The following is a 13,752-nucleotide window of genomic DNA, read 5'->3' on the forward strand; positions in this document are numbered from 1 at the left end:
GTGAAAGATAAAGAACCCAAGGCGTCCAAGCAGGGGAAGATGGACCGATTCGCCAAGGTGCTGTCTACCCCTGCTGGGGTGGAGGGTGGCTGTGCTCCCAACCCAGACACTGATGCGATATTACAGGCGATTCATGCGTCTCGAGAAAGCCTGGAGGGTAAGATAGCGGAGGTTCGGACTGAGGTTTTTTTTTTGCGCCAAGATCTGCGCAAGGTTTCCAAAAGGGTCACTGAGGTAAAGCAGCGTGTATCAGAACTGAAAGACACCTCTCGGTCCACTTGTAAAGAAGTAGCGGGACTTATGGCAACTGTAAAGGAGGTGGCACGGAGAGTCGATGAGGCCGAAAATAGGGCCCGCAAGAATAACCCGCGTTTTATAGGTTGTCCTAAAAATGCGGAGTGCTCTGATCCGGGCGATTTCCTATTGACATTTCTCAAGGATGCACTTCCGAAGACTCAATTTTCATCGTGCATGGTCATAGAAAGAGCACACAGAATGCCTGGCATACGGCCGTAGCCGGGGGCTCCCCCCAGATCGTCGATAGCCCGGTTCTTGAACTTCCAGGACAGGTATCTTATACTCAGAGAACTACGAAAGAAGGGCGAGATCAAATATGAAAACACTAGAGTGATGGTGTTCCCAGATTATTCGCGAGGTGTTCAGAAACTGCGACGCTCCTTTGATCCTGTAAAAGTGAAACTTCGCGCGCACGGGATCCAGTATATGCTGTTGTTCCTGGCTAAACTTAAAGTTATCTTCCAGGGTGCTACGCATTTTTTCCAGACACCTGAAGAGGCATGGTCATGGGTTGAAGAATGGCCTCGACTGCGGCGTGGGTCATCAGCTACCGCGGCCTTGGCTGCTGACAAGCTGTAGAAGTGAGATATCTTATCTGTCTCACTGGTGCAGGGACACCCTTGGTCTACGGGTCCACTAAATGAGGATCAACACTGGAGTGGAACAAAACACGTTTATTATCTCTCATGAGATGGCTCCGTCATACAGACACTACAAGTGCCTGAGAGGGAACAAACTAAAAGTGTTTCAAACCTGCCTTTTATACATTTTGGGTACCATAGGTATTCACCAAAAACCCCTTTGTCATGGTTACATCAAACTTTACATAACCCTCTTATGGCATTTTTACATAACGCTTACACAACCCCTTACACAACGCTTACATGCTGAACTGTGGAATCCTGATAAACCCCTACCCACGTCACTTTCATAGATAGGCAAGGGAGGTTACAGGCGTTGGTGGGCTAACAGATTAGACATCTGTGCACTTTGGACCTTCGGCAGGGCAGGACTCCTTACTGTGGCACGCAAGTATTATCAGTACAACCAGCTTTCAGTGAACACATAACTTCTGACTTTACGAAAGTACCGGCAAATACACAAAAATGGGGGCTGGTAGACAAAATGGAAGAGGAGTAGAGGCTAACTTAACAGAATACATTTTTTACCGTTCAACAAAGCAACCGAGCTCTAGTTGGGATCGTCCTAAGGAAAAGTGTCAGAGAAGAGTCCTAAAACGTTGAACTTCCATCAGGGGTAATGCCGGCGAGGTCCGTGAGGTTTAGGGAGCGGAAAACTACAGTATAAGACACAGCCGATGACACGGCCCTGGATTGTGAGTCTCGTACGTCTCAAAAATCGATGGACAATAAAGCGTCTGACCAGTCAGAGCGTAGGGAACCTATGGTCGCAGATAGTGAACACCCTCTTTTGGAAGCTGTTCAACAGATGGAAGTGTCAGGACGATCCCTTTGGGGGAGGACAACCATGTAGCGAGGTCGAACAGGAATGAAGATTTGGGGCCAGATGCCCACCTAGAGACGCTGTAAGATTCGTGAGGCTTGGCAAACTTTTGGGACATTTGCCACGATAAAGGATAGTATACAGTAGGTTGTTGTTACGGTATTGAAATTTCATTGAGTGATTAAGGTGAAAGGGGTGGGTTACAGACCTCTGGGTGGTTTACCTGCGCCAGTGTTGTCACGTTGACGAAATTGGGGGTGGTGGGGGTGCCTGCAGAGTGTGGGAAGGGGGGACGTAATGGACATGGCTAAATGTTTTGTATTGTTTCTTGAGAAGGGGGGTGAGTAGTTTTGTTCAAATAATGTGCATGAATACTGATACTGAGAAGGAAAGACACTGTCTGGGCGATTTTCAGGGACTATGGGAGATGGGGGAAGTTCTAACTTTTGTCCGACCATTGTGTGTGACTACGGATATTAAGCAGAAATGGTATTGTTGGGGAATTGTTGAAGGACCGGGGTGGGCAGATGATGCTATACACTTTAATCCATGGCCAGGGGAGACTACACAGTAATGACGTGGAACGTCAATGGGCTTGGGAACAAAATTAAGCGTTGTCTAATTACCTTAAAAGACTTAAACCGGATATCATACTACTACAGGAAACACATCTTATGGGTCCTCATAGTTCGTTTCTGGGAAGAGGGCAGTACATCACCCTGGCTCATGTGGGGTTCACTCGAAGTTCGAGGGGAGTGGCAATCCTTATACGAAAATCACCCCTTTCAGGGTTACTCGAAGATGGGAAGACCCGGAGGGCACTTATGTAGCGGTCCAGGGCACTTGGAATCACACACCATGGTTAATAATTAGTTTCTATGCTCCTCCACGTCTCCAGCAACGTACGCTTGACAAACTAACGGAGGTCCTCTTACAGTCCGGCCCTGCCACACATATCATAGGGGGTGACTTCAATGATGTGGGTAATCCCTCCCGGGACCGTACCCCAACGAGACCAGGGTCCCATGAGGCAACTGAGGTGGCGAGATTCCAGGCGACCCTTGGGTTAACTGACCTCTGGAGGCGTCACCATCCATCCACACATGCCTACTCGTACTTTTCGGGAGCCCATAGGGTGTTTTCAAGGCTGGACTATCTTTTCACTCCAGCTGGAGAGGTTAAACAGGTAGAAGAGTTGGAATACCTGGCCAGGGGTATCTCGGACCATTCACCGCTCTATTTGAGGGTGGGGAGGAGAAGGGGAGGGCAGGGCGATTCATGGAGACTGGATGCATGGGTCCTGAAGGATGAAACAGTTGCCAAAGAAATTAGGGTAGATGCAGAACTCTCCTTCCTATACTGGGTCAGTGCAATCGGCTGTTACTCTATGGGAAGCTTTCAAAGAGGGAATACGCGATAGAGCCCAAAACATAATTGCCCATAAAAAGCAGCGGGAACTTCAGGAGCTTCTGACGTTTGAGCTTAAACTTGTAGATCTTGAAAGTAGGGGGGCCTCCACATTGGATACACACACCCTCCGTCAGATTGAGGTCACTAAGAGAGATTACCAAGCATTGGTCACCAAAGAGACACGGGCGCACCAGCTCGCAGACCAGCACCGACTGTATGAGACTGGAGATAGGGCGGGTAAACTGCTGGCATGGTTGGGCAGGAAGAAACAAGAGTCCAGGTGGGTTATATCTATTAGAGAGCTTGACCAGATCCACACCACGCCCCAGGACACTGACGGGGCTTTTGCCCGATATTATTCAACACTTTATGCAGTTCAGACACAAGTTAATAAGACACAAATAACTCAATACCTTGAAGGTATTGAAATCCCTTGCCTCGCCCCAGAGGAAAGTGAGGGGCTCGATGTAGATATTACATTGGAGGACGTAACGTAGGCCATTAGTCGATTGAAGACGGGGAAAACTACTGGCCCTAACAGTCTCCCGGGAGAATTTTTTAAAAGACATAATACCCTTCTGGCAATGCATCTACTTGAAATGTTTAAAGCTTCTAAAGATAATGGGATACTCCCTGCAGATCTCAGAACGGCAACAGTGGTGGTGATACCCAAAGCAGGGAAACCCCCAGACGAATGTGGGTCGTATTGTCCCATTTCGCTTTTAAATATAGAAACCAAAATTCTGGCTACTATACTTGCGACACGTCTTTTAACAGTCATCACCGCCCTGATTCATGAAGATCAATCTGGCTTTATGCCAAAACGAGCCACACGCTACAACCTCCCGAGAGTGGCCAATTGGATGGATGTTGTCCGAGAACGGGAAGAGGCTCACTTTCTCCTTTCCCTTGACGCTGAGAAGGTGTTTGGCACCGTTCACTGGTCTTTTATGCAACTTGCTCTGGAGAAATTCGGATTTGGCCCGGGTTTTAGGGAATGGGTGGCACTACTTTATAATGAACCAGAGGCCAAGGTTTGGGTTAACAAAGCTTTATCGGAATCTTTGCCAATTCAAACAGGGACCAGACAGGGATGTCCCCTTCCCCCCTAATTTTTGCCCTTATTCTGGAACTCTTGGCCTGTGTCATCGGAGCTTCCCCGGGGTTGGGTGGATTTGTAGATGACTCCCGATTGTTAGATGAAGAACGCATCTCTCTCTCTGCGGACGACATACTACTATATGTGACAAACCCAAAAGAGACGCTTCCTCAATTCTTACAAATTTTTTAGACATACGGGCATCATGCGGGATATAAAATCAATTGGAGTAAGTCAACCCTATATCCTGTCAGGAGCAGGTGGAGCCCCAATTATGCCCCAGTTATTTACGCTGGTCGACCGAAAGGTTTACCTATCTTGGCCTCTACATCACTATAGATGGGGCAGCGAGCCTAACATAATATTAGGTGGGTCATCTCAAATTTTCAGGAAGATGTCAAGAGGTGGAGAAGACTTCCCTTGACTATTATGGGGAGGGCAGCTATCTATAAAAAGATTACTCTTCCCCAGCTTCTCTATGTGTTACAAAATACTTACAGTAAAATTCCAGATACGATGTTTAAGCTCATAGACAGCGAATTACGCTTGCTCTTCTGGGATGGGGCCCATCCACGTGTGGCACTTCAAACTTTACAGAGAAATACATATAATGGGGGTCTGGCTCTCCCAGACATCAGAACCTACTATATAGCGTCCCACCTCGTAGTTAATAACGAAGGGATTCATGCACTAGGGGATCACTCGACTTATTGGCTGGAAAGGTTACAGTTTAGAGAACATACACACCTTTACTATATCTATGAGGGCAAGGGAAGCAGACAACTGTTACAGGCGACCAAGAGGACATTAGAGGTATGGAAAAGCTGCGAACGACAAATGCAATGGAAATACTCCTTGGAGTGAACGTTGCGCTATATAAAATCGGTTTCATTCATTCATTCATACCAGTGAGACACCGCTGTGGGAAGGAAACAGATTGACTGAGGTTGGGAAGCTGCGAGGCTTCAAGACTTGGGACCTGATAGGCATTTCCAAATTAGGGGATATCACGGATGGGGGTGAGTTGGCCTCTTTTAGCACACTCCAAGCCAGGTACCAGCTGCATGACTCTCGGGTACATGCATACCTCCATCTGAAACATGCATGGATTGGGGTAGGGCTGATGGGTAGTCATTGCCCGAGTACGCCCCGTTAGAGGGTCGACTCTTACAGGAAGAAATTTCGGCTAAAGCGATTTCATTTACATATAAGACGTTACTCAACAATATGCCCGACAAACTAGGCCCACTCCGAACTAAATGGGAAACCACTACTGGAGACTGGGAGGACGCTCTCATGCATCCAAGGGAAGTGGCAATCAAACTTCTATTACGTCTCATCCTGTACAAAATTCTCCAATGCACCTACTTTGATAGAGCTGGATTGCATAAAATAGGGAGGGCGGAAAGTCCAGAATGTCTTCGGTGCCATGTAGCAACTGGTACATTTATACACACCCTGTGGACATGCACAGTGATTCAGGTATACTGGGGAAAGATTGCGAGGGAACTGAATAATATACTTGAAGTCCAAATAGAAATGGAGCCACGGTTTCTACTCCTAGGAATCCCGACAGACGTGGATATCCCAAGACGCAAACTTATATTAGCAAACTTGGGGCTAGTGGTGGCCAAACGAGATATAGCGAAATATTGGGGGGCTCAACAAACACTGACACTCAATGAATGGAGGACAAGTCTTGATCTGTAAAAGAAACTTCAATTCTGTCTTGTTCTTTGGCTCAACTGGTTATATCTTGAGTTGCGTGAGCACTGTAGTCAGATACTACACAGGCGCTGGTGCTGCTCCAGGCGGCGGCATTCTCTTTGATCTTTCCAGGAATCTCTTCATTACTGGTAGTTATAAAGGCTGTTCTCTGATGTCCCCCTGGTGTAAGCGACTATGGCAACCAGGTGAACTTTTAGTGTTGTGTAAGATATGCTGCAGTCCAGTATGTGTGTAAGGTGTGTTAGTACTGTTCTGTCCTGGTCTTTCTTAATCTCTGCACGGTTGTATCTGGTCCACTTGGCTGTATAGCCAATTTCACGTGCTCGGTTTCTTGCCTCTCAAGATTTACATGGTCCTGGGTGGCAGTGCCCAAACTCTAGGTATTCAGGAGCAACGCTGCTAGGTTGAATGTGACTGGTTCTGGGTGACACACTTCTATGTTTTGCATGGTTGACAGGTCCAGAGTTGCCTTGTTTGATATTATTTGTCCTTTGAGCATCTCGAGTAGATCCATGGATCTGACCCATTCTAGTGCAATTATTATGATTGATGTTCCTGGTTGTCTGGCCTTGTCCAGAACCCGTGGGTTCAGGGGAGTAGGTGGAAGGTGTAGGTAAATCTCCCTGACCAGTTTATCAACAGGGCATTCCCTTGGACGTGGACACATATTTTGGGCATTTTCCGGGGCTGTGAACAGATCTATGTCTGGCGTTCCACAGTGTTTGAAAGTGTCCACTACTTCCTGCTTTAGCTCCCATTCACGGGAGGTGTTCTCTTCCCTGCTCAGTCTGTCCGCTTATTAATTTTGCTTCCGGGGAAGGTGTATTGTTACCAGGGTCGTGTTCCGTTGAATAACCCACTTCCATATCTCCTAGTTTTGACAGTGGGAACAACTTTGTTCTCTTCTGCTTGTTGAGGTAGACATAGTTGTTGTGTTGTCTGTCTGTACAAGCACTGTGTCAATTCACATATGCTTGAAAAGTTTTCAGAGCTAGGAGGACCTTCATTAGTTTTAGATAGTTTGCTTTTCACGGCTTCCACAGGGCTCCAGAGACCTCTTATCTTCAGATTCCCCTTGTGCGTTCCCCAGCCCTTGGGTGCGTCTGTTGTTATGGTCACCGTAGGAGGTGAAAACATGAAAGGCCTACCTACACTCATGTTTTCCACCACTCTAACTCTTTCTGAATCCTTGGTGTGACAACCACTAAATCCTCCCAGGTCCCCGTGGATTGTGACAATTTGCTACAGATCCATTCCTGTAAGGGTTGCATATGTAGTCTTCTAGCAAGTGAAAACTATTGAGCCAATCAGCTTCATGACAGTCCTCACTGTCAGAGACTGTCCCGTCTGGTAGAAGAGAGCTTTCTCCGTCATTGCTGATGGCACTGTTGTTTCGAGTTTGCCTTTACCAACCAGTTGTCCAGGTATGGATAGATATGTATACCCAGTTTTCTTAGGTCTGCAGTCTATGCTGCCAGGCATTTTGTGAACACCCCTGGTGCAGTTCTAACCCGAAGCATACCACTCTGAATCGGTAACGTACTCTGTCCATGAGGAATCTGAGGTATTTATTTTGCCTCTGGTTCTGGTTCATTGTTATATGAAAGTAGACGGCCTTTAGGTCTGATGTGGTCATATAGTCACTTCTTGCAATGTTGTCCTTTTGATATGCTGCATTCGTATGAACTGGTTTAGGTGCCTGAAGTCTAGGATCAGTGTTAAGTCTTGATTTGGTACTAGGAAATATGCTGAGTAGATGACATTGCCTGTCTCCCTCTGTGGAGCTTTCTCTATGGCCCGTTTTTTGATGAGTTCCTTGACCTCTTCTCACAAATGTGTGAGTTCCTGGTCCTTTAATGTTCTTGTCTTTGGGGGAACATGGGGAGTTCTACGCAGTAGCCGTATTTTATAGTGTTTAAGATCCAATTGCCTGGGGTGATTGATCTAAATTCCTGGAGGAAACCGCCTATTGTTCTCCCCACTGGTGTTGTGTGTCGGGGTTGCTGGCTGTATGAGTCATTTGGTAGTTTCCTCCCCTCGCGGATTGTCCCCTGCCTCTGGATTTTCAGCAAAAGGGCTGTCTCGCCAGGTGTTGCCACTGCTGTTGAGCAGGTTGCGTACGACATGTTGGCTGAAGTCCTGCTGTCAGTGTTGTTGCTGGGTTGTTGAGTAACCCGCTGTGCCTAATGGTCTTCTGTTAGAGACACCTTCCCTCCTGAAGGACTCTCTGAACATTACAGCCCCCATGGCTTTAGCCGTTTCGTTGTCTTTCTTGATTTGCTGTAGAGCTTCATCCACGGCAGTCCAGAAGAGAACCTCCACTGTAAAAGGCATATTTATCAGGAAACGTCATTTAGAACAAAGCCAAAATCCCGCTGTGCTTTCACAGTGCCGGCAATAGAAAATCGTGTTTTTAGTACGCATTCATTCAGCATGCAAGTCATTATAACGACTTGCCTTAGGAGGGCGCATTGGTCGAACGGTGTTGGATTTGAAGTCCAACACCTTTTCCCTACTGTTGCGCAGACTGGAGTTGGAATAGTAAATTAACCTATTTCAAAAGCCAGTGACCTCCTAAGGCAAGTCGCTATAACGACTTGCATGCTGAAAGAATACGTACTAAAGACGCATTTGTTCTAATGACTGCGCTGTGAAGGCACAGCGTGATTCCAGAATCCATTCATATTTATCTCGAAGATTGTGCCTCAGCCTTGAATCCAGATATCCTGAGCCATGCATGTCTCCTCAGTGTGGTCCCCGTGCACGTCTGTCTGCCTGCGGAATCCGCTGTGTCCAGAGCAGACTTGAGACAGGAGTTGTCAATTTTCTTGCCCTACTGGCTATACTCTTTTTGGGAACTCCTCTGGAAGGTGTAGCATCAGACCTTACTTTTCCTCAAATTGCTGGTGGCCATATCTGCTGAGGAGAGCGTTTGAATTTGCAATTCTCCATTGTATTGCTGCCTCCCCTCCATTTTCCTCCCCACCAGATCCATCCTCTTGCTTTCCTTCTCTGGGGTGGGCCAGTAAATGTGGGGACGTTATTCCACTTTCTGACTCTGGCCACCAATATAGAGTACGTTGGGTGGCGAGGGCCTCGAAGGAAAGCTTTCGACTCCTGTTTCGGGTAATTCGGCGGTGAGGTCCTGCTATTCGGCATCAAACGAGCCCTGCCTCTCTGTCCCACTGGACTCTTCCTCCTCGTAATCAAAGAGGTACTCCTGCTCTTCCTCATGCAGTTCCGTCAACGATGGTGCCTTAATGTTAGGCAAATCTTCTCCCAGGTCCCTTGGTTCCAAGGACTTTGTTAGGATACGAAAGGTCTTGGGGTGCCATCAAACTCCTTTTTCTGCTGTAGGAGCACTGCCACTTCCTTGAGTTGGTGTCTTTTTCTTTCAACCTCTTGCGATCATTCAGTGTTGGTCATCGAGGAGGTCCTCCTCTTTGAGGTGATCGGCTCTGCGTCCCTTGCCTCCCTGGCCCTCTTCTTCAGCACCTCATTTGTACCGGTCAGCGTCGAGGCTTGTTTCGAAGGCTTGCCCCCATCGGTGTTTTCTGGTCGAGACCCGTACAGCTCTTTGTGTTTGTGCCGATTGTTTCAACGTCGATGCCAAGGTCGCCTTTGGGGCTTTTGTTACCTTACTCTTTTTGGCATCCCTTGCCGCTTTCCACATGGTTTCTGTTCTTTTGACATTGATGACAGTCTCTTCGGCATTTGGCTCTCGTCCCTGTGGCAGCTCGGTTTCGTCAACATTTGTTTTGTCATTGCTAGAGAGACCTAGTTCCTTCAGGGTTTGTGATTTCTGGGCCCCAGCCGTGGTGTGATATGAGAGTCACTCCTTCAGTCTGGCCTTGAGGGTCTTCAGCAGAATTTCAGCGCAGGCATACAGTCTTCGGCATTGCGATTCATCAGAAGACAAAACTTACCGAGCTCATGTGGATCCCTCTGCCCGAACTTGTGGTGGCAGATTAGGAAGAATTTAAATGGGGTGTTCTCCATATCCCTTATCTGTCCCCATCATCTGCTATTCTTCGACCACATGCTGTCCAGCAATGGCATACTAAAGCGGCCGGGCCACATTAAAAAGTGTCACTTGCTGAGCGTCAGCTAGGGATGTAGCAGGGAGCCCCTGAAGAAAGGCAGGCCAGGGCTGGATTAAGGTAAGCCATGGCACAGTCAGCAAAGGTACTAAGGGTGGCACATGCGCACTAGCGTATGTGCCAGTGATAAGTGCCTGGTTGACTGAATCTCACTCATTTGAGGGTCACAAAAGGCCAGCCAGCCAGGCTTCACTAATTTTGTAATAACTATTGAAGCACTATAATAGCAATTAGAAAATGAGTGTGTTTATGATGCAGGAAATTGGGTGGAATGTGCCCCATAGTCAAAAGAAACCAGCCTCCCCTTGGACCCGATACTCCGCTCTGCTGAACCGCCTCAAATCTGGCACACAGCAACACACTTACAAACATGCATTGGTCGAATCGTACATGCCTCTTTGTGAAACTACCTTAAAGTAATCTTGTAGTACCCTGCCTTTGAGCACCATGACCCAACACAACACTGTCAAAACTCCCTGATTCGAACCTAAATCAAAACCCTTGCACTAATCCAATACTGTGGTTCCCAGAAGCAGCTCTGTTGAACCACCACAAACCTATCTTGCCAAATTAGCTGTTCAACCAATTCTAAAATCAAAGAAAGTGATGCATCTTTTGAAAATGAGCACATATCAACCAAACTGAAGAGACAAAATACATACCTACTAGCCAGGCCAAGAACAGAGATAGGACTGGAGGCGACCAAGAAGATATTCTAAGCCATAGTCGTGCCATGTTTGGAGAGATCGCAACAGGGATGGATCCACTCAGCTCTACTTCCTCTCAGCCCTGTAGCAGCAAGAGAAAAATGAAAAGACATAACTACCTCGAATCATACAGAAAATCCTTCACTTTATACTCTCAGGCTGTTGGCGAGGTGATTGGCAGGGGTAATGAACAAAGAGAAAAGCGGGACACATAAAAGTAAAACATCCTGCAACATGTAGAGTAAAAACATGTAAAAATGCAGTAACAGTCGACAGACCCCCTCATTGATGGACTGGAACCTGCAAACCCTCCCCCCCTCACCCCTCCTCCAGCGCTTTGAGACCCTCACGGGTGAGTAGTCGCGCTTAAAAAACACCTGATTGATTGATATACAGTACTTTACGTCGATTGATGTTGATCAGGAATTTTACAAGGTTTTCGATGACTTGGTTCAGGTTCCTTTGGCAAAGATCTACAGTATTGTCACATTTCAACATTACCAAGCTGGTTAGCACAAGGTTGGTCTGGTTTAATCAGGTAACCGCATTACAGCCTTTTGCCAGTCCAACCCCGGTTTTGTCCCAGAAGTTTGCAAAAGCTGGCTGCATACACTCAAAGGAGGAGGGCAAACCCGAAAAGTAATTATTCACAATTCATATATCGATTCTCACCCAAGTCAGTCTGGGAGACAGTTGGGATACGATACCTCTCTTTATCACTTATACCTCTTATGACATTTTGCCTCAAATTACTACGAAAAATGAAGGCAATATTTGTTACTAATATTAGTAGTTGAGCTACCTCGATGAATCACAATTCACAGAGTGGAGCAACAGGCGTTTATGAAGAATTATTATCTAAGTGGAGGTGTGATCCTAAGCAAACTAATAGTAGTAGGTTAAGAGATTAAAGCACTTGTAATGCAATTATCATTTGCATGAAGCAGAGGGATTTGGTTTAATGACAACATATGATTTGACCTTTGCGTAATCCTACTTTGCTCAATAAATTTCAGTCTGGAGTAATATTAGGTCAGACCTTTCCCACAAGGATGCCCAGTCTTCTAGTTACGGTAGAAAAAGGAATCTTTTTCTTTTTATAACACCCTAACCCACTCTAATAGAGGCATGCTTCATCATCGGGTCTCATCCCGGTCCCAAAAAAACAGGACGGACTCTATAGGGGTACCTAGACTAAATAAAAATACCTCAGACAGACCTAGGTTTCCCTTTATCAGTGGTCTAAGTGGCTACGGGTTAAAAACATTAGCTTGAAGGGAGATAAGGATGGTATGGTTCTATGACCCTCAAATAACAGTCAACATGTTTCAGACCCTATTCTCAGGCCTATTAGGTCCAGGGCTTTCGTCAGGACGTAACGATATCTTTAGCCCCAGATTTATGACACTCTGATCACTGATAAAGGGACCAGGATGAGACCTGATGATGAAGCAAGCCACTACTAGAGAGGGTGAGGCTCTTATAAAATGAAAAAGTGAATCTACAAACTCTATCCCCGCAACCTGAAGGTTCTAGCAGACGTAATGGTACATTGCTTTTGTAAATCGGCCATTGTCACTAGAAGTTACAAATTAAAATGTCACAAATGGCTATTTTTTCGTACTTATATTCAATTGTTTTTATTTCAACAGTTAGTGTCTTTGGGAAAACATTGAGGGATCTACACAAAAGTCCAATTGCTGAACTTAGAATGTTGTCTACTTTTCAGAGCTCTATAGCTTTCACAAATCAGCCATGGTTTTCATCACAAACTGGAAGTCGGTTGAAAGTACAAAAATTAGGAAAAACGGGCTACCTCTTTGAAAAAATACTAGACCTGTGGTTAAAAAGCAAAAACAATTTCTTCGATTCAACTCAGCATGTTCCTGATAGCAGGGAAAATTGTGACTTTAGCACAGCAAACCTTTTGTTGATGCCATTTTTAGGAGAGAAAAAAACGCTTTTTTTGGAGCAAATGTTTCCTATTCCCCCCCCCCCTACACCCCCCCCAATAAAACGTTTGCTATATTTTGGCTGTTTTCATAGTCTCCTTCAGGGGAATCTATAAACCATGGGTACCTTTGGAAACCCCAGGCAGTTGCGGAAAAAAAGACACAAATTTGGCATGGATAGCTTATGTGGAGAAAAGTAAAGGCCTAAGCGCAAACTACCCTAAATAGACTAAAAAGGGTGTAGCATTCTAGGGGGAAAAGGCCTAGCAGTGAAAAGGCTAAGCTGTAAATGCAACGGTTCCAGGTCTTACTTTCAGAAACATTTTTATCAGAGGTATTTATTTCAGCACTTTACCTCAGGGAACATTTTGCACGTATATCTTTTACACTATCAAACAATTACGTCAAATGGTTTTAATTTTGTGACCCCTCACCACCCCTAAATACCATCCATCCCTGACCCCCCACAACCCCTAAACACCAACATCCCTAGCCCCTAAAAACCCTACACCATACCTAAACAACGCCAACCCCGGACCCTTAAACTCCACCCATCCCGGAACCCTATAAGCCCTTTCTACCTCTAATGTCCACCCAACTCTGAACCCTAAAAATCCTCACTTGCATGTACACTCCACCCGTCATTAAACCCTAAAAAACCCTTTCTACGTCTGCACCCATCCCTGAACCCTTAAAACCCCCGACCACCATAAACTCCACTAATTCCCTAACCCTAAAACTCTTTCTGCCCACATACGCTGCCTGTCCCTAACCACAAAAAACCCTCACCACCACTAAAGATCACCCATTCCCAAACCATTAAAAACCCATCATCACCCGAAGCTCTACTCATCACTGAAATGTAAAAACTTTCAGCAGCCGTAAACTTTGCCCATCAATGAACCCTAATAACCCCTCAGCAACCCTAAACTCAACTCATCCCTGAACTTTAAAAACCCCTTTCTATGCCTGACCTTAGCCCATCCCAACCCCTA

At 46.1% G+C, this 13,752-nt stretch overlaps 1 protein-coding gene across 3 annotated transcripts in view; it reads right to left on the bottom strand.

Moving 5' to 3' along the window:
- CD276 (CD276 molecule) overlaps positions 1-13,752 on the bottom strand; it is a 298,243-nt gene that overhangs the window by 148,772 nt on the left and 135,719 nt on the right. For all 3 annotated transcript variants that reach the window (XM_085643901.1, XM_085643902.1, XM_085643903.1), the window contains one exon: positions 10,761-10,887. In XM_085643901.1, coding sequence (XP_085500027.1) covers positions 10,761-10,833 — 73 coding nt within the window. In that variant the 5' untranslated portion in view covers positions 10,834-10,887. The remainder of the gene's footprint in view (positions 1-10,760; positions 10,888-13,752) is intronic.

The sequence above is a fragment of the Triturus cristatus genome, chromosome 3_1 (assembly GCF_964204655.1).
Source record: "Triturus cristatus chromosome 3_1, aTriCri1.1, whole genome shotgun sequence".
NCBI lineage: Eukaryota > Metazoa > Chordata > Amphibia > Caudata > Salamandridae > Triturus > Triturus cristatus.